Genomic DNA, 21,639 nt, shown 5'->3' with positions numbered 1-21,639 from the left:
TATTCCTCCCACTGATACCAATGATGGGGCACTATTCCTCCCACTGACACCAATGATGGGGCGCTATTCCTCCCACTGATACCAATGATGGGACACTATTCCTCCCACTGATACCAATGATGGGGCAGTATTCCTCCCACTGACACCAATGATGGGGCACTATTTCTCCCAATGACACCAATGATGGAGCACTATTCCTCCCACTGACACCAATAATGGAGCACTATTCCTCCCACTGACACCAATGATGGGGCACTATTCCTCCCACTGACACCAATGATGGGGCACTATTCCTCCCACTGACACCAATGATGGGGCACTATTCCTCCCACTGACACCAATGATGGGGCGCTATTCCTCCCACTGACACCAATGATGAGGCACTATTCCTCCCACTGACACCAATGACGGGGCGCTATTCCTCCCACTGACACCAATAATGGAGCACTATTCCTCCCACTGACACCAATGACAGGGCACTTTTCCTCCCACTGACACCAATGATGGGGCGCTATTCCTCCCACTGACACCAATGATGGGGCGCTATTCCTCCCACTGACACCAACGATGGGGCGCTATTCCTCCCACTGACACCAATGATGGGGCGCTATTCCTCCCACTGATACCAATGATGGGGCACTATTCCTCCCACTGACACCAATGATGGGATACTATTCCTCCCACTGACACCAATGATGGGGCACTATTCCTCCCACTGACACCAATGATGGGGCACTATTCCTCCCACAGACACCAATGATGAGGCACTATTCCTCCCACTGACACCAATGATGGGGCACTATTCCTCCCACTGACACCAATGATGAGGCACTATTCCTCCCACTGACACCAATGATGGGACACTATTCCTCCCACTGACACCAATGATGGGGCACTATTCCTCCCACTGACACCAATGATGAGGCACTATTCCTCCCACTGACACCAATGATGGGTCACTATTCCTCCCACTGACACCAATGATGGGGCACTATTCCTCCCACTGACACCAATGATGGAGCACTATTCCTCCCACTGATACCAATGATGGGGCACTATTCCTCCCACTGATACCAATGATGGGGCACTATTCCTCCCACTGACACCAATGATGGGTCACTATTCCTCCCACTGACACCAATGATGGGGCACTATTCCTCCCACTGACACCAATGATGGGGCACTATTCCTCCCACTGACACCAATGATGGGGCTCTATTCCTCCCACTGACACCAATGATGGGTCACTATTCCTTCCACTGACACCAATGATGGGGCACTATTCCTCCCACTGACACCAATGATGAGGCACTATTCCTCCCACTGACACCAATGATGGGGCATCACTTACTCCCACTGACCACAGTCCGGCCCCTTTAGGTCTGCAAGACAGTTAACTGGCCCTTTTGTTTTGAAAGTTTGGAGACCCCTGTCATACATGAACAGACACCATTTAAAGCTGAACTCCAGGTTTACTTTGACGTTAGTTCCTTCTGTCCAATCGAAGTATTTCTTTTATTATTCGATGTCCCGCTGTCAGCGCTGCATAAACTGTCGGCAGATACAATCCATTATTCTGGTGATGCCGATCCCCTCGGGTGATATGATCGGGATTCTCTGTTTGCTCGGAGATCACACATAGGAAACATTTGCTGTCACTTTCATGTTTGCAGAACATCTCGATGGGCGGAAAGCCTCCTTCACAGATTCTATGTTTAGTTCCTGTGGTCACACTGACAGGGCGAGCTGTACGAGAACGTGGACTGTGTGCAACCAAATCACTTGTAGCAGAATTTCCTTAAAGGGTAACTCCGCTTTCATGGGGAAACCAATCAGCAGATACGTTCAGCTTTAAAGCTCACCTGTACTCAGAGAAACATGGAGGCTGCACTGTTGCCCTTCTGAAAATGCTGGTTACCTGGCTGTCTCTGGCTTCAATATTTCCAGTCACCGATCCAGGACAAGCATGCACCAAGGGAAGTTCCAGCAAACTCAGGACTCCTGATTTGCATTGCTTGCTCTGGGTCAGTGATGCGATAAGTATTGAAGCAGAAAGTGTTTCTTGTGTCTGGCCAGCATTGTTCCCAGATTAATGGCAGAACAAAGCAAGGACCCTTCAATAATCTTTATTGTACAACAATTTACAAATGTCCGAGAAATGAAAATATTCATTTGTTGCTCAAAAGCATCCAATCTGGTTGCGAAGGGAAAACCTCCATTTTCGTTGCAGTAATTATCGCCCAGCGTACACCTTTGTGCAATCTCCTGCAACTAATTACATTATACTGTATGCATATACCGTAAATGTGGCCAAGGGTATGTGAACCCCCCAGCCCCTTCCCCCCCAATGACAGGGGGTTCAGGGGTCCCCAGTGAAGGGTCCCGGTAATCCTCCATCATACAAAGACATTGGAGACAATTGTGCTCTTCCAACCTTGTGGTCACAGTTTGGTGAAGACCCTTTTCTGTCCCCCCATGACTGTCCCCTGTGTAAAAAGTGGGTGTCCTGTACAGAGCCATGACCTCCACCCTACTGAACATCTTTAGGATGAATAGGAACACCAATGGTGAGCCAGGTCTTCTCATTCGGCATCAGTATCTGACCTCATAAATGGGCAAAAATTCCCCCAGTCACCCTCCAAAATCTTGTATGAAGTCTTGTCAGAAGAGCGGAGGAACTCAAGAGCCCTAACATTAACCCTAATGAACTCCTTTGGGATGAACTGGAACGCCGATGGTGAACCAGATCTTCTTGTCCAACATCAGTCATGTCTTTGGAGGTTCACAATTAAAGAACTCTACCAATAATGATAACAGGATCATCCCCCCCAAAACGAATACACTATATGGCCCAAAGGATGTTGACACTCTTCCAGATTATTAAGTTCAAGTGTCTCCGGTGAAGGGTTCTGGTAATCCTCCATATACAATCATACATTGGAGACAATTGTACTCTTCCCACCATGTGGTAACAGTTTGGTGAAGACCCTTTTCTGTTCCCCATGACTGTCCCCTGTGTACAAAGCCAGCTCCGTGAAGACATGGATTACCACTTTGATGTGGAGGCACTCCAGTGTCCTGTACGGAGCCCCAACCTCAACCCTACTGAACACCGATTATGATCTGGGTCTTCTCATCCAACATCACTCTTGCCCTTGGTAGCTCATGAGTAAATAATTCTATCATTATTGGGAATGGGGTCATCCAACTCCAACCAGATAATATGGCCCAGTGTATGTGAACCCCCTACAGATGATGGAGGTCTGATGATTCCAGTGAAGAGTCCTGGTAATCCTTCTTCATACAAAGACATTGGAGCCAATTGTACTCTTCCAGCCACGTGGTAACAGTTTGGTGAAGACCCTTTTCTGTCCCCCCATGACTATCCCCCATGACTGTCCTGTGTACAAAGCCAGCTCCATAAAGACATGAATGACCGGTTTGGTGTGGAGAAACTCCAGTGTCTTGTACAGAGCCCCAACGTCAACCCAACTGAATGCCTGATCTCTAAAAATGAGCACAAATCCCCATAGAAATGCTCCACAATCTTGTGCAAAGGTTTCCTAGAAGAGTGGAGGAATGCAAGATCCCTGCCCTCAACCCTACTGAACATCTTTGGGATGAACTGGAATGCTGATGACAAGCCGGGTCTTCTCATCCAACATCAGACTTGTCTTTGCAGGCTCAGAACAAAAAAACCTCTACCATTAATGGTAACTTTTCATGTAAAGCACACATCTCTGAGTCCAAAAAAGGCTCCTAAAACAAATACAACATATGGCCCAACCTATGTGGATCTTTGCATTCAGGTGTCTCCCTGTGAATGGTCCTAGTAATTGTTCATCATACAAAGACATTGTGGACAATTGTGCTCTTCCAGCTTTGTGGTAACAGTTTGGTGAAGACCCTTTTCTATTCCCCCATGACTGCCCCCTGTGTACAAAGTCAGCTCCATACAGACATGGATGACCAGTTTGATGTGGAGGAACTCAAGTGTCCTGTACAGAGCCCTGACCTCAACCTACTGAACACCGATTATGATCTGGGTCTTCTCATCCAACATCAGTCTTGCCCTTGGTGGCTCATAAGTAAAAAAATTCTATCATTATTGGGAATGGGGTCATCCAACTCCAACCAGATAATATGGCCCAGTGTATGTGAACCCCCTACAGATGATGGAGGTCTGATGATTCCAGTGAGGGGTCCCGGTAATCCTCCATCATACAAAGACATTGGAGACAATTGTGCTCTTCCAACCTTGTGGTAACAGTTTGGTGAAGACCCTTTTCTGTCCCCCCATGATTGCCCCCTGTGTACAAAGCCAGCTCCATAAAGACATGGATGACCAGTTTGGTGAAGACCCTTTTCTGTCCCCCCATGACTGTCCCCTGTGTACAAAGCCAGCTCCTTAAAGACATGGATGACCAGTTTGGTGAAGACCCTTTTCTGTCCCCCATGACTGTCCCCTGTGTACAAAGCCAGCTTCATAAAGACATGGATGACCAGTTTGGTGAAGACCCTTTTCTGCCCCCCATGACTGTCCCCCGTGTACAAAGCCAGCTCCATAAAGACATGGATGACCAGTTTGGTGAAGACCCTTTTCTGCCCCCCATGACTGTCCCCTGTGTACAAAGCCAGCTCCATAAAGACATGGATGACCAGTTTGGTTTCCACAAATGTTTTACCAAATGTTGTAGGTTATAAACATGTCAACATACAATACTATATTTCTTCTATACGTTATTTTATTTAATTTCTGATGATTATCAAATAGATACATACAAATAAAAACTGTATCGAAATTCTTTACAAAAATATACTGTATATATATATATATTGCACAACAACCTATAAATGATGATCTTGCCATCTTCAATGTTGTAACAACAAAGAATTGAACCTCTTAAGACTTTGTGTGAACTTTGAATTGAGAGGAATCGTTATAAGAAATAACTGGAAGAGATCTTTCATCTCTTTCATTTCCTGAGTAGATTTGTTTTTAGAGTGCAACATTTTCCGGAACTCAGAAACGGCTTAAACTGGACTTTTCTAAAATTCTCCGGATTAAACACAGAGCAGATAAAAGACAAAAACATTTTTAGGTGTTCCGTGTTCGGTCCTGAGACTTTTGGAAACGCCGAGTTTAACCGTCCTGGAGCAACTTTTGATGAAGGATTCCCAGAGCTCCCTGGAACGTGTTGGTGGTTCCACCTTCCCTCATTTGAAGCTTTTGCTCTCTGGCCATTGAACCAGTGTTCTTCTTTTTTGGCTTTTCTTTTGCTGTCTGTGTCCTATCAGGAGTTTTACCTTCAAAATTTTAGAAGGAATTTCTCCAATGTGAGGGGGAGTCCCAGCCAGGAACATGTGCTTGTTGGAAGATTGCTTCCTTCATTTGGATTTCACAGCAAGCAGCTCCCTGGAAATTATACTTAAGAGTCGTGTTTTTTTTCCAAGAACTTCCTAAAAATCCCAAAACCTTGTGATTGCCAATGACATCTCGGTGAAGGTCGGGCCCAGCCCTCCTGCTAGCATCATTGATTATTGGTGGGCCAATTACAAGGTACCATAGAGCCCCCCAACCGCGCTGGACACACACTGATAGAGCCCCCCGACAATGCTGGACACACACTGATAGAGCCCCCCGACAGCGCTGGACACACACTGAAAGAGCCCCCCAACAGTGCTGGACACACACTGATAGAGCCCCCCGACCATGCTGGACACCCACTGATAGAGCCCCCCGACAATGCTGGACACACACTGATAGAGCCCCCCGACAATGCTGGACACCCACTCATAGAGCTCCCCGACAGCACTGGACACACACTGATAGAGCCCCCTGACAATGCTGGACACACACTGATAGAGCCCCCCGACAGCGCTGGACACCCACTCATAGAGCTCCCCGACAGCACTGGACACACACTGATAGAGCCCCCCGACAGCACTGGACACACACTGATAGAGCCCCCCGACAGCACTGGACACCCACTGATAGAGCCCCCTGATAGCGCTGGACACCCACTGATAGAGCCCCCTGATAGCGCTGGACACCCACTGATAGAGCCCCCTGATAGCGCTGGACACCCACTGATAGAGCCCCCTGATAGCGCTGAACACACACTGATAGAGCCCCCCGACAGCGCTGGACACACACTGATAGAGCCCCCCGACAGCACTGGACACACACTGATAGAGCCCCCTGATAGCGCTGGACACACACTGATAGAGCCCCCTGATAGCGCTGGACACACACTGATAGAGCCCCCCGACAGCGCTGGACACACACTGATAGAGCCCCCCGACAGCACTGGACACACACTGATAGAGCCCCCTGATAGCGCTGGACACACACTGATAGAGCCCCCCGACAGCGCTGGACACACACTGATAGAGCCCCCCGACAGCGCTGGACACACACTGATAGAGCTCCCCAACAATGCTGGACACCCACTGATAGAGCCCCCCGACAGCGCTGCCCAAACTGTTGGTGCTATATAAATCTTGTATAATAATAGTAACATTGTGTCAGAAATATAAATTAAGTCATCTATTTTATATACAATCTATATTATAAAGAATAAAAAAAAGTCTACAAAATAAATAAAAAGAAATGACAAAGGTATGAAGGATACTAGATTCAGGTACAAATTGCTGTCTGTTTAAGGTGGTTGCAAACCTCTAAAATGAAAAATGAACAAAGCATATCCCTCTATAGTGTGAACGTGCCTCAATCCAAAGCACCTTGTGCAATTTCTGTCTGCCCATCTGCTATCTGCATGAGTCACTTCTGACAGTCTATGACAACACCAGACAACCCTGGGGTATGGCCCAGCACTCCCAGCACACAGCAGGTGATTGCCAACCCCAGCTGTGCATGTTTCCCTATGTCCTTTCCTTTCACTCAGGTCTCAGAATACACTCAGCTCCTTGCTCTATGCTTCTGCAGTGTGGGAAGTCAGATCCCCACCTCCTGTCTGCTGGAGCTCAGAAATGCTGTGTAAATTGTGGACTTTGAAGGGCTAGAGAAGGAAAGGGGCTAGAGAAGGAAAGGGGCTACAGATAAACAGGTACAATGTATGTAGAAGGATTTGTTTAATCTCTGTGTATCACCTGAGGCCAGTCACTGCACTGGATATATGGAAGGGTTTACAACCAATTTAGGTTTTTCTTGAAACAGCCCCAAGTTACCCATTGACAGCTGTTCCCATGGTCACATTGACCGATTTCCTGCTTTTAATTCTTTGGTTGGCTTTTTCAATTTTCAAACAATATCCATAAACATAAGATGTGTGCCCAACTCTACTGGATCTTGTCCACATTGGGTATGTCACATAGGATTCTCCTGCCAGTAGGTGTTTAAGGTTTGTCATCTCAAATCTGTAGGACAGCCAAAGCCAACTCTGTGAAGGCCATTATCAAGAAACATCTCGTCAAGAAGCAAAATAATTCTGCAGAAGTGTGGAGGGTGGGGGGGGGGGGGGGAGACCTGCTGCAGAAGTGTGGAGGGTGGACCTACTGCAGAAGTGTGGAGGGTGGGGGGGGGGGGACCTACTGCAGAAGTGTGGAGGGTGGACCTGCTGCAGAAGTGTGGAGGGTGGACCTACTGCAGAAGTGTGGAGGGTGGAGGGGGGACCTACTGCAGAAGTGTGGAGGGTGGGGAGGAACCTTCTGCAGAAGGACCTTCTTCAGTCGTGACCATTGTATGCCATAAAAATGTGCTTCACAAAGACAGATATCCCATAGACCTCAAGTCAACAACAGCATCTTCAGATTCCTGAGAGTTTATAAAATATTTAGGCCTGAGGTTCACAGGTTGACCAGTTAAGAGTCCAAAAAGTACCTCAGTAATATGGAACCACTTGAGATACGACGTCCTCCATCAAAGAACCTGAGAGTCTTCCTAGACAAGTTATAAGGAAAGGTAAAAAGTATCGTTCCTCAATAGTTCCAGCATGGCGTTGACCTCCATCGTGCTAATCTCCGGCCATGCATGCAGGACTGTAATATGTAGGGATGAAGGTCCATAGGCCCGTATTCCAGTCTTCACACCAGTTGTCCCGATCATTTCCATAGCAGCAGTTACCCCGGCTATGCACTTGTTACATAACCCTGGATCCAAAGAAAGGTGCTAAGAGCTGGCCGTGTCATGGCTCTGATGACAGGGTCTCTTCTTCTCCACCATGTTCTTCCTCGGGGTAATGGCAGCTACAAGCGTCTTCTTGTTCCGTCGGCTTGACTATTGGATAAAGAATGAACCAATCATAAGAAGAGGATTAGTAATGTTTGGCAAGAAAGCAAATGACATTCAAGAAAAGACAGTAATTATCAAAGAAGCGTGACTTATCCGTGCCAACATCCCTGGAGGAGACATCAGGACCAGGGGCAGACTGACAACTCATGGGGCCCCTCAGGTAATAGGGGATCATGGGGCCCCTGTGTCCTTTCCCAAACTCAAAAAAGCCTATGAATGCGGGGTCCGGGGAGAGCGGATATAGTGAATGCAGGGTCCGGGGAGAGAGGATATAGTGAATGCGGGGTCCGGGGAGAGCGGATATTGTGAATGCGGGGTCCGGGGAGAGCGGATATAGTGAATGCGGGGTCCGGGGAGAGCGGATATAGTGAATGCGGGGTCCGGGGAGAGCAGATATAGGGAATGCGGGGTCCGGGGAGAGCGGATATAATGAATGCGGGGTCCGGGGAGAGCGGATATAGTGAATGCGGGGTCCGGGGAGAGCGCATATAGTGAATGCGGGGTCCGGGGAGAGCGGATATTGTGAATGCGGGGTCCGGGGAGAGCGGATATAGTGAATGCGGGGTCCGGGGAGAGCGGATATAGTGAATGCGGGGTCCGGGGAGAGCGGATATAGTGAATGCGGGGTCCGGGGAGAGCGGATATAGTGAATGCGGGGTCCGGGGAGAGTGGATATAGTGAATGCGGGGTCCAGGGAGAGCGGATATAGTGAATGCGGGGTCCGGGGAGAGCGGATATAGTGAATGCGGGGTCCGGGGAGAGCGGATATAGTGAATGCGGGGTCCGGGGAGAGCGGATATAGTGAATGCGGGGTCCGGGGAGAGCGGATATAGTGAATGCGGGGTCCGGGGAGAGAGGATATAGTGAATGCGGGGTCCGGGGAGAGAGGATATAGTGAATGCGGGGTCCGGGGAGAGCGGATACGGTGAATGCGGGGTCCGGGGAGAGTGGATACAGTGAATGAGGGGTCCGGGGAGAGCGGATATAGTGAATGCGGGGTCCGGGGAGAGCGGATATAGTGAATGCAGGGTCCGGGGAGAGAGGATATAGTGAATGCGGGGTCCGGGGAGAGCGGATATAATGAATGCGGGGTCCGGGGAGAGCGGATATAGTGAATGCGGGGTCCGGGGAGAGCGGATATAGGGAATGCGGGGTCCGGGGAGAGCGGATATAGGGAATGCGGGGTCCGGGGAGAGCGGATATAATGAATGCGGGGTCCGGGGAGAGCGGATATAGTGAATGCGGGGTCCGGGGAGAGCGCATATAGTGAATGCGGGGTCCGGGGAGAGCGGATATAGTGAATGCGGGGTCCGGGGAGAGCGGATATAGTGAATGCGGGGTCCGGGGAGAGCGGATATAGTGAATGCGGGGTCCGGGGAGAGAGGATATAGTGAATGCGGGGTCCGGGGAGAGAGGATATAGTGAATGCGGGGTCCGGGGAGAGCGGATACGGTGAATGCGGGGTCCGGGGAGAGCGGATATAGTGAATGCGGGGTCCGGGGAGAGCGGATATAGTGAATGCGGGGTCCGGGGAGAGCGGATATAGTGAATGCGGGGTCCGGGGAGAGCAGATATAGGGAATGCGGGGTCCGGGGAGATCGGATATAGTGAATGCGGGGTCCGGGGAGAGCAGATATAGGGAATGCGGGGTCCGGGGAGAGCGGATATAGTGAATGCGGGGTCCGGGGAGAGAGGATATAGTGAATGCGGGGTCCGGGGAGAGAGGATATAGTGAATGCGGGGTCCGGGGAGAGCGGATATTGTGAATGCGGGGTCCGGGGAGAGCGGATATAGTGAATGCGGGGTCCGGGGAGAGCGGATATAGTGAATGCGGGGTCCGGGGAGAGCGGATATAGTGAATGCGGGGTCCGGGGAGAGCAGATATAGGGAATGCGGGGTCCGGGGAGAGCGGATATAATGAATGCGGGGTCCGGGGAGAGCGGATATAGTGAATGCGGGGTCCGGGGAGAGCGCATATAGTGAATGCGGGGTCCGGGGAGAGCGGATATTGTGAATGCGGAGTCCGGGGAGAGCGGATATATTGAATGCGGGGTCCGGGGAGAGCGGATATAGTGAATGCGGGGTCCGGGGAGAGCGGATATAGTGAATGCGGGGTCCGGGGAGAGCGGATATAGTGAATGCGGGGTCCGGGGAGAGCGGATATAGTGAATGCGGGGTCCGGGGAGAGCGGATATAGTGAATGCGGGGTCCAGGGAGAGCAGATATAGTGAATGCGGGGTCCGGGGAGAGCGGATATAGTGAATGCGGGGTCCGGGGAGAGCGGATATAGTGAATGCGGGGTCCGGGGAGAGCGGATATAGTGAATGCGGGGTCCGGGGAGAGCGGATATAGTGAATGCGGGGTCCGGGGAGAGCGGATATAGTGAATGCGGGGTCCGGGGAGAGCGGATATAGTGAATGCGGGGTCCGGGGAGAGAGGATATAGTGAATGCGGGGTCCGGGGAGAGAAGATATAGTGAATGCGGGGTCTGGGGAGAGCGGATACGGTGAATGCGGGGTCCAGGGAGAGTGGATACAGTGAATGAGGGGTCCGGGGAGAGCGGATATAGTGAATGCGGGGTCCGGGGAGAGCGGATATAGTGAATGCAGGGTCCGGGGAGAGAGGATATAGTGAATGCGGGGTCCGGGGAGAGCGGATATAATGAATGCGGGGTCCGGGGAGAGCGGATATAGTGAATGCGGGGTCCGGGGAGAGCGGATATAGGGAATGCGGGGTCTGGGGAGAGCGGATATAGGGAATGCGGGGTCCGGGGAGAGCGGATATAATGAATGCGGGGTCCGGGGAGAGCGGATATAGTGAATGCGGGGTCCGGGGAGAGCGGATATAGTGAATGCGGGGTCCGAGGAGAGCGGATATAGTGAATGCGGGGTCCGGGGAGAGCGCATATAGTGAATGCGGGGTCCGGGGAGAGCGGATATAGTGAATGCGGGGTCCGGGGAGAGCGGATATAGTGAATGCGGGGTCCGGGGAGAGAGGATATAGTGAATGCGGGGTCCGGGGAGAGAGGATATAGTGAATGCGGGGTCCGGGGAGAGCGGATACGGTGAATGCGGGGTCCAGGGAGAGTGGATACAGTGAATGAGGGGTCCGGGGAGAGCGGATATAGTGAATGCGGGGTCCGGGGAGAGCGGATATAGTGAATGCAGGGTCCGGGGAGAGAGGATATAGTGAATGCGGGGTCCGGGGAGAGCGGATATTGTGAATGCGGGGTCCGGGGAGAGCGGATATAATGAATGCGGGGTCCGGGGAGAGCGGATATAGTGAATGCGGGGTCCGGGGAGAGCGGATATAGGGAATGCGGGGTCCGGGGAGAGCGGATATAGGGAATGCAGGGTCCGGGGAGAGCGGATATAATGAATGCGGGGTCCGGGGAGAGCGGATATAGTGAATGCGGGGTCCGGGGAGAGCGGATATAATGAATGCGGGGTCCGGGGAGAGCGGATATAGTGAATGCGGGGTCCGGGGAGAGCGGATATAGTGAATGCGGGGTCCGGGGAGAGCGGATACAGTGAATGCGGGGTCGGGGAGAGCGGATACAGTGAATGCGGGGTCCGGGGAGAGCGGATATTGTGAATGCGGGGTCCGGGGAGAGCGGATATAGTGAATGCGGGGTCCGGGGAGAGCGGATATAGTGAATGCGGGGTCGGGGAGAGCGGATATAGTGAATGCGGGGTCCGGGGAGAGCGGATACAGTGAATGCGGGGTCCGGGGAGAGCGGATACAGTGAATGCGGGGTCCGGGGAGAGCGGATATAGTGAATGCGGGGTCCGGGGAGAGCGGATACAGTGAATGCGGGGTCCGGGGAGAGCGGAAAGGCTCGATTGGTCGAGTTTCGAAGTTAATGATGGCACCATTGGACTATGAAATGCACAAAATTTCCAATTTTCTAAAGAACATTTGTTCGGAATTGGACCCATGTGTGGCCCGCCTTAGTCATGTGACTCCAGCTGGGCGATATGAAAGGCAAGCTGCTCCATAACCGTGAAATACAATAAAATTCTGCGTACTTTTTATGAACTTTTTGATCTTTTCCAATCTGATGGACAGACAGCAGAACACCACCATGAAGACGAAGATGATGGAAATGACGGAGATTACAGCGATAACGAGGCTCAGGTCGTACGGCGGGACGTCTTGTTTGGCTGAAATGATACAAAGAAAAACAAAATTATTCATAGAGTGATAATCAGGTTTCTGTAGTGGGTGGAGCCTGCTAAGCCCCTCCCACAGTTCTGCTCTGTGCAGGACTTGTCTTGTCTCCACCCCCTCCTACAGTTTTCTGAAGTGGGTGGAGCCTACTGGGCCCCTCCCACAGCTCTGCTCTCTCTCCTTGTGCAGGGAGACTGGTTTTGTCTCCGCCCCCCTAGAGGATTTTGTAGTGGGTGGAGCCTGATCGATCCCTCCCACAGCTCTGCTCTCTCTCTTTGTGCAGGGAGACTGGTCTTGTTTCTGCCCCCCTAAAGGTTTTTGTAGTGGGTGGAGTCTGGTAGGTCCCTCCCACAGCTCTGCTCTCTCTCTTTGTGCAGGGAGACTGGTCTTGTCTCCGCCCCCTGGAGGTTTTTGTAGTGGGTGGAGCCTGCTAAGTCCCTCCCACAGCTCTGCTCTCTTTCTTTGTGCAGGGGATTGGCATAGCTACCAACTTTTTGAGATGGGAATGAGGTACACCTATTAGCAAATGTATGCAGACCTAGGACACACCCCCTGCCACGCCCCCTTAAAGGAGAATTATTCAAGAAAAGATTAGTTAAACCCACAAGTGCTTTTTTTTTACCATTACTATTCCTTTATATTGGCTTTTACAAATGCAACAATTTAGAAACTGGATGAAAGGCTCAGCAATGAGATATACTTTTTTGAAAGATAAAAAGTGTATTTTATATACAATTATAGAGATCAGACTAAAATGAGGGACAAGTGAGGGGGAAAGATGGACAGAGGGACTTTATTCCAAATCAGGGACAGTCCCTCGAAATCAGGGACAGTTCCTCGAAATCAGGGACAGTCCCTCGAAATCAGAGACAGTTGGGAGGTATGGACCGGTCTTGTCTCCCACATCTCCGCACAGGCTGTGTACAGCACAGTGATGATGTCACTACTGCTTGTATTCACAGGGTGTCCCTTTTACAGGCTAAAAGGGAACTCTGTGTGAGGGTGTCATGCCAACCTCCTCATTGGACAGGAGATTCAGGTCACATGGGTCATCAAACTGTAAGTTTCCTTCTAATCTGGCTGACTTACCCGGCTAAAAGACTTTCTACTATTTTTTAGCAGGAACGCAGGGGGGAACGCAGCTCCGGGACCTCCAGCAAGGGGTGCTGGAGTGTGCTGGAGGGTCTATTTATGTTGGGATCTATTGTTGCTGGGGGGGTCTTATCTTGCAGGGGTATCAATTGTTGCTAGGAGGGATCTACTGCTGAGGGAAGTATCTATTGTTGCTTGCTGCTGAAAGATCTATTGATGCTGTGGTGGATCTACTGTTGCTTGGGTGGTATTTTGATGCGGGGGGTCCATTGTAGCTGGGGGAGGGTTTATTGTTGTGTGAGGGATCTATTTTTGCCAGGGGGTCTTTTGTTACTGGGGGGGGGTCTTTTTTGGCTTGGAGATCTATTGTTCTTGGGGGTCTATTGTTGCTGGGGGGGGTCTTTTGTTGCCAACTGCAGGGGATCTATTTGACTGCTTTTCTTGTTATCACTAACAAATTCCATACAAATTACTCAGCACCACAAAATGATACTTGGCTCTGTATTCTCTAAAAGGGGCGGTACTAGGAGGTGGGTAGGGGGTGGAACAAGGGACAGTGCTCAGAGGTGGGTAGGGGGTGGAACCAAGGGACGGTGCTCAGAGGTGTGTAGGGGGTGGAACCAAGGGATGGTGTTCAGAGGTAGGTAGGGGGTGGAACCAAGGGATGGTATTCGGAGGTGGGTAGGGGGTAGAACCAAGAAAGGGTGCTCGGAGGTGGGTAGCGGGTAGAACCAAGGGACGTGCTCGGAGGTGGGTAGGGGGTGAAACCAAGGGACGGTGCCCAGAGGTGGGTAGGGGGTGGAACCAAGAAAGGGTGCTCGGAGGTGGGTAGGGGGTAGAACCAAGAAAGGGTGCTTGGAGGTGGGTAGGGGGTAGAACCAAGGGACGTGCTCGGAGGTGGGTAGGGGGTGGAACCAAGGGACGTGCTCGGAGGTGGGTAGGGGGTGGAACCAAGGGACGGTGCCCAGAGGTGTGTAGGGGGTGGAACCAAGGGATGGTGTTCAGAGGTAGGTAGGGGGTGGAACCAAGGGATGGTACTCAGAGGTGGGTAGGAGGTGGAAGCAAGGGACGGTGCTCAGAGGTGGGAAGGGGGTGGAACGAAGGGAGTACTCAGAGGTGGGTAGGGGGTGGAATCAAGGGACGGTGCTCAGAGGTGTGTAGGGGGTGGAACCAAGGGGCGGTGATCAGAGGTGGGTAGGAGGTGGAACCAAGGGACGGTGTTCAGAGGTAGGTAGGGGGTGGAACCAAGGGATGGTACTCAGAGGTGGGTAGGGGGTGGAACCAAGGGAGGGTATTCGGAGGTGGGTAGGGGGTAGAACCAAGAAAGGGTGCTCGGAGGTGGGTAGGGGGTAGAACCAAGGGACGTGCTCGGAGGTGGGTAGGGGGTGGAACCAAGGGAGTACTCAGAGGAGGGTAGGGGGTGGAACCAAGGGAGGGTGCTCGGAGGTGGGTAGGGGTGGAAAGAAGGGAAGGTGCTCGGAGGTGGGTAGGGGGTGGAACCAAGGGAGGGTGCTCGGAGGTGGATAGGGGGTGGAATGAAGGGAGTACTCGGAGGTGGGTAGGGGGTGGAACGAAGGGAGTACTCGGAGGTGAGTAGGGGGTGGAACCAAGGGAGTACTCAGAGGTGGCTGGGGGGTGGAACCAAGGGAGTACTCAGAGGTGGGTAGGGGGTGGAACCAAGGGAGTACTCGGAGGTGGGTAGGGGGGCGGAGACAAGGCGAGACTAAGAAGGGGGAAGGTCTCACACCTATTCTTTGAGAAAAGACGCCCTGCCTACCAGCAAATGCTAAACTATGCCTGGCCTTCTGAGAGCCAAGTCCAATGCCTGTAATATGAAACTGTCAGAGCTGCAGATATGATTTGTAACATATACTCCTGTTCTCCAGTATAGACACTCCCGCTCTCAGCCTGATATTGAATTTCAGCTGGTGTGCATAGGGCGATAGAGAATGAATATATAGAAGGGTTATAGAGAGCTTCAATGTAAATGATTTGTGGAATGCGGAGATTCTGCAGCTCCCTGAGGTCGAAGTTTAATAAGCGAACTTACTTGTCATGGTGACGGTCGATGATGTGGGCGGGATCTTTGTGGGTCTGGGCAGGCAGACCACATCCGACGCGATGGTGCCATTAACATAAATGATGGCATTCATGGCTGAGCAGCTGCAGGGGAGAGAAGGATCGTCAGATGTGTGCAGCTTACCGAACATTCGCATCACTGGAGCAAAGATCTTACAGTGTCTGTAAACCCCCCATATCCCCAGCGGGTGACACACAGACAGGAAACAAATCCCCTGACATAAGTTGTACCTGTTTTTCTGCAGCCCTCTTATCTCTACATCTATTCAAAGTCCAGAATTTATACAGCTTTCTGAGTGGTCAGGAAAATGGGGGCGGAGAGCCAAGAACACACTCTGCAGAGCTCAGTGAGAGCTGATTGGAGAGAAGGGACCCCCATTCACACAGCTCACAGGAACAGAGCTGAGGTTATCAATCACAGCAGGGTGGGGGCTCCGTGTCGGCAGGGTGGGGGCTCTGATTAATAAAACCACTATCATATGTAATATTAGATCCGATTGGGAGCATCGCCCAGATCGCACCACAATCAGCAGGTCAACAGGAAAGGCTATGCAGCATCAACGCAGCTAGGCGACCAATGGGGGGGCTCGGCTGTCTACAACCAATAGTGCCGGCCCTCCCGCGCATGCACCCATAGCCCCATAATGCCTATTGCTCCCTAGGTTTTTCAGGGACTCAGCCCCGCCCGCTTTTTTATGGGAGGGGTTAGGGAGACAAAAAGATGGTCGCATCATTGTAGTCCCTGGTAGATGGAAGAAGCCGGTGTATTGCTGACCTCAGCCATGGATGGAGAGACCCCCCATGCTAACAGATGTATGAAGAAGTCTAAAATGAAATGTGATGGAGACATTTTCTCCTGACCTGTTCACAGCTACTACTGTGAATACTGCTGGTGAACTGTCACTTCCTTTGTTACGAATGCTACTAATACAATGAACAGAGGCCGGTTTCTGTTGCTTTCCTTTGGATAGATTGTTTCTTTTAAAATTCTGCAAAAAACTTTGTGAAGTAGTTCTTCTTCTTGGACCTCAGCCCGGGTTCACATACGTGTGGTGAAGAATATCGCATGTGATTTGCACAGGAACTGCGCTGCATTCCCTGCCAATCACGTAAATTCTGTGCAGTGCGATCGGAGTCATACATTTTGTACGGCTCAAATCTCAGAACCCTTTTTGGCTCTGCACTAGAATCGGATCGCATTGATATTCACACCTATGGGATTTGATTTCTTTGTGAGGGGCAAACATTCAACATCAGCATGGGAGCAAATATGCATTTCCTTCACTGTAACCATGGGACTATGTGACTATGGGACTGTGTGACTATGGGACTGTGTGACTATGGGACTGTGTGACTATGGGACTATGGGACTGTGTGACTATGTGACTATGTGACTATGTGACTATGGGACTGTGTGACTATGGGACTATGGGACTATGGGACTATGTGACTATGGGACTATGGGACTGTGTGACTATGGGACTATGGGACTATGGGACTATGTGACTATGGGACTATGGGACTGTGTGACTATGGGACTATGGGACTGTGTGACTATGGGACTATGGGACTATGGGACTGTGTGACTATGCCACTATGGGACTATGGGACTATGGGACTATGTGACTATGCCACTATGGGACTATGGGACTATGGGACTGTGTGACTATGGGACTATGGGACTATGGGACTGTGTGACTATGCCACTATGGGACTATGGGACTATGGGACTGTGTGACTATGGGACTATGTGACTATGTGACTATGGGACTATGGGACTGTGTGACTATGGGACTATGTGACTATGTGACTATGGGACTATGGGACTTTGTGACTATGGGACTATGGGACTGTGTGACTATGGGACTATGGGACTATGGGACTATGTGACTATGTGACTATGGGACTATGGGACTGTGTGACTATGGGACTATGGGACTATGGGACTGTGTGACTATGGGACTGTGTGACTGTGTGACTATGGGACTATGGGACTATGGGACTGTGTGACTATGGGACTATGGGACTGTGTGACTATGGGACTATGGGACTATGGGACTGTGTGACTATGGGACTATGGGACTATGGGACTGTGTGACTATGGGACTATGGGACTATGGGACTATGTGACTATGTGACTATGGGACTATGTGACTATGGGACTATGTGACTATGTGACTATGGGACTATGTGACTATGGGATTATGGGACTATGGGACTATGGGACTGTGTGACTATGGGACTATGGGACTATGGGACTATGTGACTATGGGACTATGGGACTATGGGACTGTGTGACTATGGGACTATGGGACTATGTGACTATGTGACTATGCCACTATGGGACTATGGGACTATGGGACTATGTGACTATGGGACTATGTGACTATGTGACTATGGGACTATGGGACTATGTGACTATGTGACTATGGGACTATGGGACTGTGTGACTATGGGACTATGGGACTATGGGACTATGCCACTATGGGACTATGTGACTATGGGACTATGTGACTATGTGACTATGCCACTATGGGACTATGTGACTATGGGACTATGTGACTATGGGACTATGGGACTATGTGACTATGGGACTATGTGACTATGTGACTATGGGACTATGTGACTATGCCACTATGGGACTATGGGACTATGTGACTATGCCACTATGGGACTATGGGACTATGTGACTATGCCACTATGGGACTATGGGACTATGTGACTATGGGACTATGTGACTATGGGACTATGTGACTATGGGACTATGTGACTATGTGACTATGGGACTATGTGACTATGCCACTATGGGACTATGGGACTATGTGACTATGCCACTATGGGACTATGTGACTATGCCACTATGGGACTATGGGACTATGTGACTATGGGACTATGTGACTATGGGACTATGTGACTATGGGACTATGTGACTATGTGACTATGGGACTATGTGACTATGCCACTATGGGACTATGGGACTATGTGACTATGCCACTATGGGACTATGGGACTATGTGACTATGTGACTATGGGACTATGTGACTATGCCACTATGGGACTATGGGACTATGTGACTATGTAACCATGTGACTATGTAACCATGTGACTATGGGACTATGTGACTATGGGACTATGTGACTATGGGACTATGGGACTATGGGACTATGTGACTATGGGACTATGTGACTATGGGACTATGTGACTATGGGACTATGTGACTATGTGACTATGGGACTATGTGACTATGCCACTATGGGACTATGGGACTATGTGACTATGCCACTATGGGACTATGTGACTATGCCACTATGGGACTATGGGACTATGTGACTATGGGACTATGTGACTATGGGACTATGTGACTATGGGACTATGTGACTATGTGACTATGGGACTATGTGACTATGCCACTATGGGACTATGGGACTATGTGACTATGCCACTATGGGACTATGGGACTATGTGACTATGTGACTATGGGACTATGTGACTATGCCACTATGGGACTATGGGACTATGTGACTATGTAACCATGTGACTATGTAACCATGTGACTATGGGACTATGTGACTATGGGACTATGTGACTATGGGACTATGGGACTATGGGACTATGTGACTATGGGACTATGTGACTATGGGACTATGTGACTATGTAACCATGTGACTATGGGACTATGTAACCATGTGACTATGGGACTATGGGACTGTGTGACTATGGGACTATGTGACTATGTAACTATGTGACTCCACCATCCAAATCCGAAGCGGCAGATGAACCGGCTCGGTGTGTTTGTAGGACTTTGGTGTCTTGCTCTAGGCAGGGACTTCATAGCTTCATAGCTGCCATTGTTGGAACTCAGGAAACGCATGACAAGTGAGGCCGCTGACATTTGTGGCATACTTGTGATAATTATCACACGTTGAGTAACCGGCTCCGCCCCTTGCGCACTGCGCTCCAATCGGTCAGACCGCATTGTACAGCCAGCAGCGGAGTCTCTCTGACCTGGAACTAGAGATCAGATCATATGGTAATGAAATCCCAGTCCTTACTTCTTCCATGGCTGGCAGGTGCCTTCCCATCCGGGGTTAAAGGTGCCGTAAGGACAATTCACACAATCTGTAGGGAACAGGAAGTGACAGTTTTAATGGATTCCATTTTTCACTAAAATATAAAACTTCTAGCAGTGAAATGATAATATATATCTAGTTGTACATTCAGTATGCGCAGCAACGGTCCAATCAGGATTGTCCTGCATTTCTATTCAGCGTTCTCAATGAAGGGGGCTTTGTACAGCAAGTCCAGAGCAGGACGAAACCTGTCCGGTCGGGGTCCTACCCACACGGAAGGAAAATATATTTCAAATACGGTATATTTTAAAAGTATTCTTCCCAAATATATTGACAAATATTTGAAATGCTACAATTTTGGCCGTATTCAGTATATTTCAAAATATATTTCAACAAATATACATATACTGTATGTTGAAATGCGTTTTTATTACAAAATATATAAAAAAAAATTAAAAAACACCTTTCAAATACAAATAAAAATACAAATCAACATTTTTGGAATGCATTTACAAATATATGTAAAAAATAAATGTTAAAATGACTTTTTATATATGTAAAAAAAAATTGGAAGAAATATATTTAAAATATATATATTTTTAAAAATATATATTTTTTAAATATTCTTCTTCTTATTATAGAGTATTTATATGGCGGCAGAAGGTTCGCTCAGCTGTACATTATAGGGGGGACAGGACATGAGACAAGACAGTAACAATACAACACGAGGGGTTCTGCAGATATTTTTAACATCTAAAAAAGTAATTTTGACTCGTATTTGTAGCTGCGTTCCAACAATGGAGATTTGTATCTTTACAGACATTCATTATATTTGAAATGTATTTTTAAAAATTATTTTTCATATATTTTGTAATAAAAACGCACTTCAACATACAGTATATATATTTATTGATTGAAATATGTTTTGAAATGTATTGAATACAGCCAAAATTGTAGCACTTCAAATATATTTTTCTTCCATGTGGGTAAGTCCAGAGCAGGACGAAACCTGTCCGGTCGGGGTCCTACCCACACGGAAGGAAAATATATTTCAAATACGGTATATTTTAAAAGTATTCTTCCCAAATATATTGACATATATTTGAAATGCTACAATTTTGGCCGTATTCAGTATATTTCAAAATATATTTCAACAAATATACATATACTGTATGTTGAAATGCGTTTTTATTACAAAATATATGAAAAAAAATTAAAAAATACATTTCACATACAAATAAAAATACAAATCAACATTTTTGGAATGCATTTACAAATATATGTAAAAAATAAATGTTAAAATGACTTTTTATATATGTTAAAAAAAATCTGAAGAAATATATTTAAAATATATATATTTTTAAAAATATATATTTTTTAAATATTCTTCTTATTATAGAGAATTTATATAGTGGCAGGTTTGCTCAGCGCTGTACATTATATTGGGGGGACAGGACATGAGACAAGACAGTAACAATACAACACGGGGGGTTCTTCACATATTTTTAACATCTAAAACAGTAATTTTGACTCGTATTTGTAGCTGCGTTCCAACAATGGAGATTTGTATCTTTACAGACATTCATTATATTTGAAATGTATTTTTAAAAATTATTTTTCATATATTTTGTAATAAAAACGCACTTCAACATACAGTATATATATTTATTGATTGAAATATGTTTTGAAATGTATTGAATACGGCCAAAATTGTAGCACTTCAAATATATTTTTCTTCCATGTGGGTAAGTCCAGAGCAGGACGAAACCTGTCCGGTCGGGGTCCTACCCACACGGAAGGAAAATATATTTCAAATACGGTATATTTTAAAAGTATTCTTCCCAAATATATTGACATATATTTGAAATGCTACAATTTTGGCCGTATTCAGTATATTTCAAAATATATTTCAACAACTATACATATACATTATGTTGAAATGCGTTTTTATTACAAAATATATGAAAAAAAATT

General features: G+C 48.5%; 1 protein-coding gene across 1 annotated transcript in view; it reads right to left on the bottom strand.

Annotated features, from left to right (window-relative positions):
• Positions 1 to 4,727: 4,727 nt before the first annotated feature.
• Positions 4,728 to 21,639, bottom strand: part of LOC149435115 (tumor necrosis factor receptor superfamily member 9-like) — a 32,031-nt gene continuing 15,119 nt past the window's right edge. Inside the window, exons 4-7 of the mRNA XM_089662997.1 lie at positions 19,648 to 19,714; positions 15,567 to 15,679; positions 12,283 to 12,417; positions 4,728 to 8,239 (exon numbers count right to left, since the gene is read on the bottom strand). Of these exons, the coding sequence (XP_089519123.1) occupies positions 8,148 to 8,239; positions 12,283 to 12,417; positions 15,567 to 15,679; positions 19,648 to 19,714 (407 nt within the window). The 3' untranslated portion in view covers positions 4,728 to 8,147. The remainder of the gene's footprint in view (positions 8,240 to 12,282; positions 12,418 to 15,566; positions 15,680 to 19,647; positions 19,715 to 21,639) is intronic.

The sequence above is a fragment of the Staurois parvus genome, unplaced genomic scaffold (genome assembly GCF_062004578.1).
Source record: "Staurois parvus isolate SC_StPar_1 unplaced genomic scaffold, SC_StPar_1.0 ptg001607l, whole genome shotgun sequence".
Lineage (NCBI taxonomy): Eukaryota > Metazoa > Chordata > Amphibia > Anura > Ranidae > Staurois > Staurois parvus.
The sequence above is the reverse complement of the archived record's forward strand: the minus strand, read 5'-3'. Positions and strand labels throughout refer to the sequence as shown.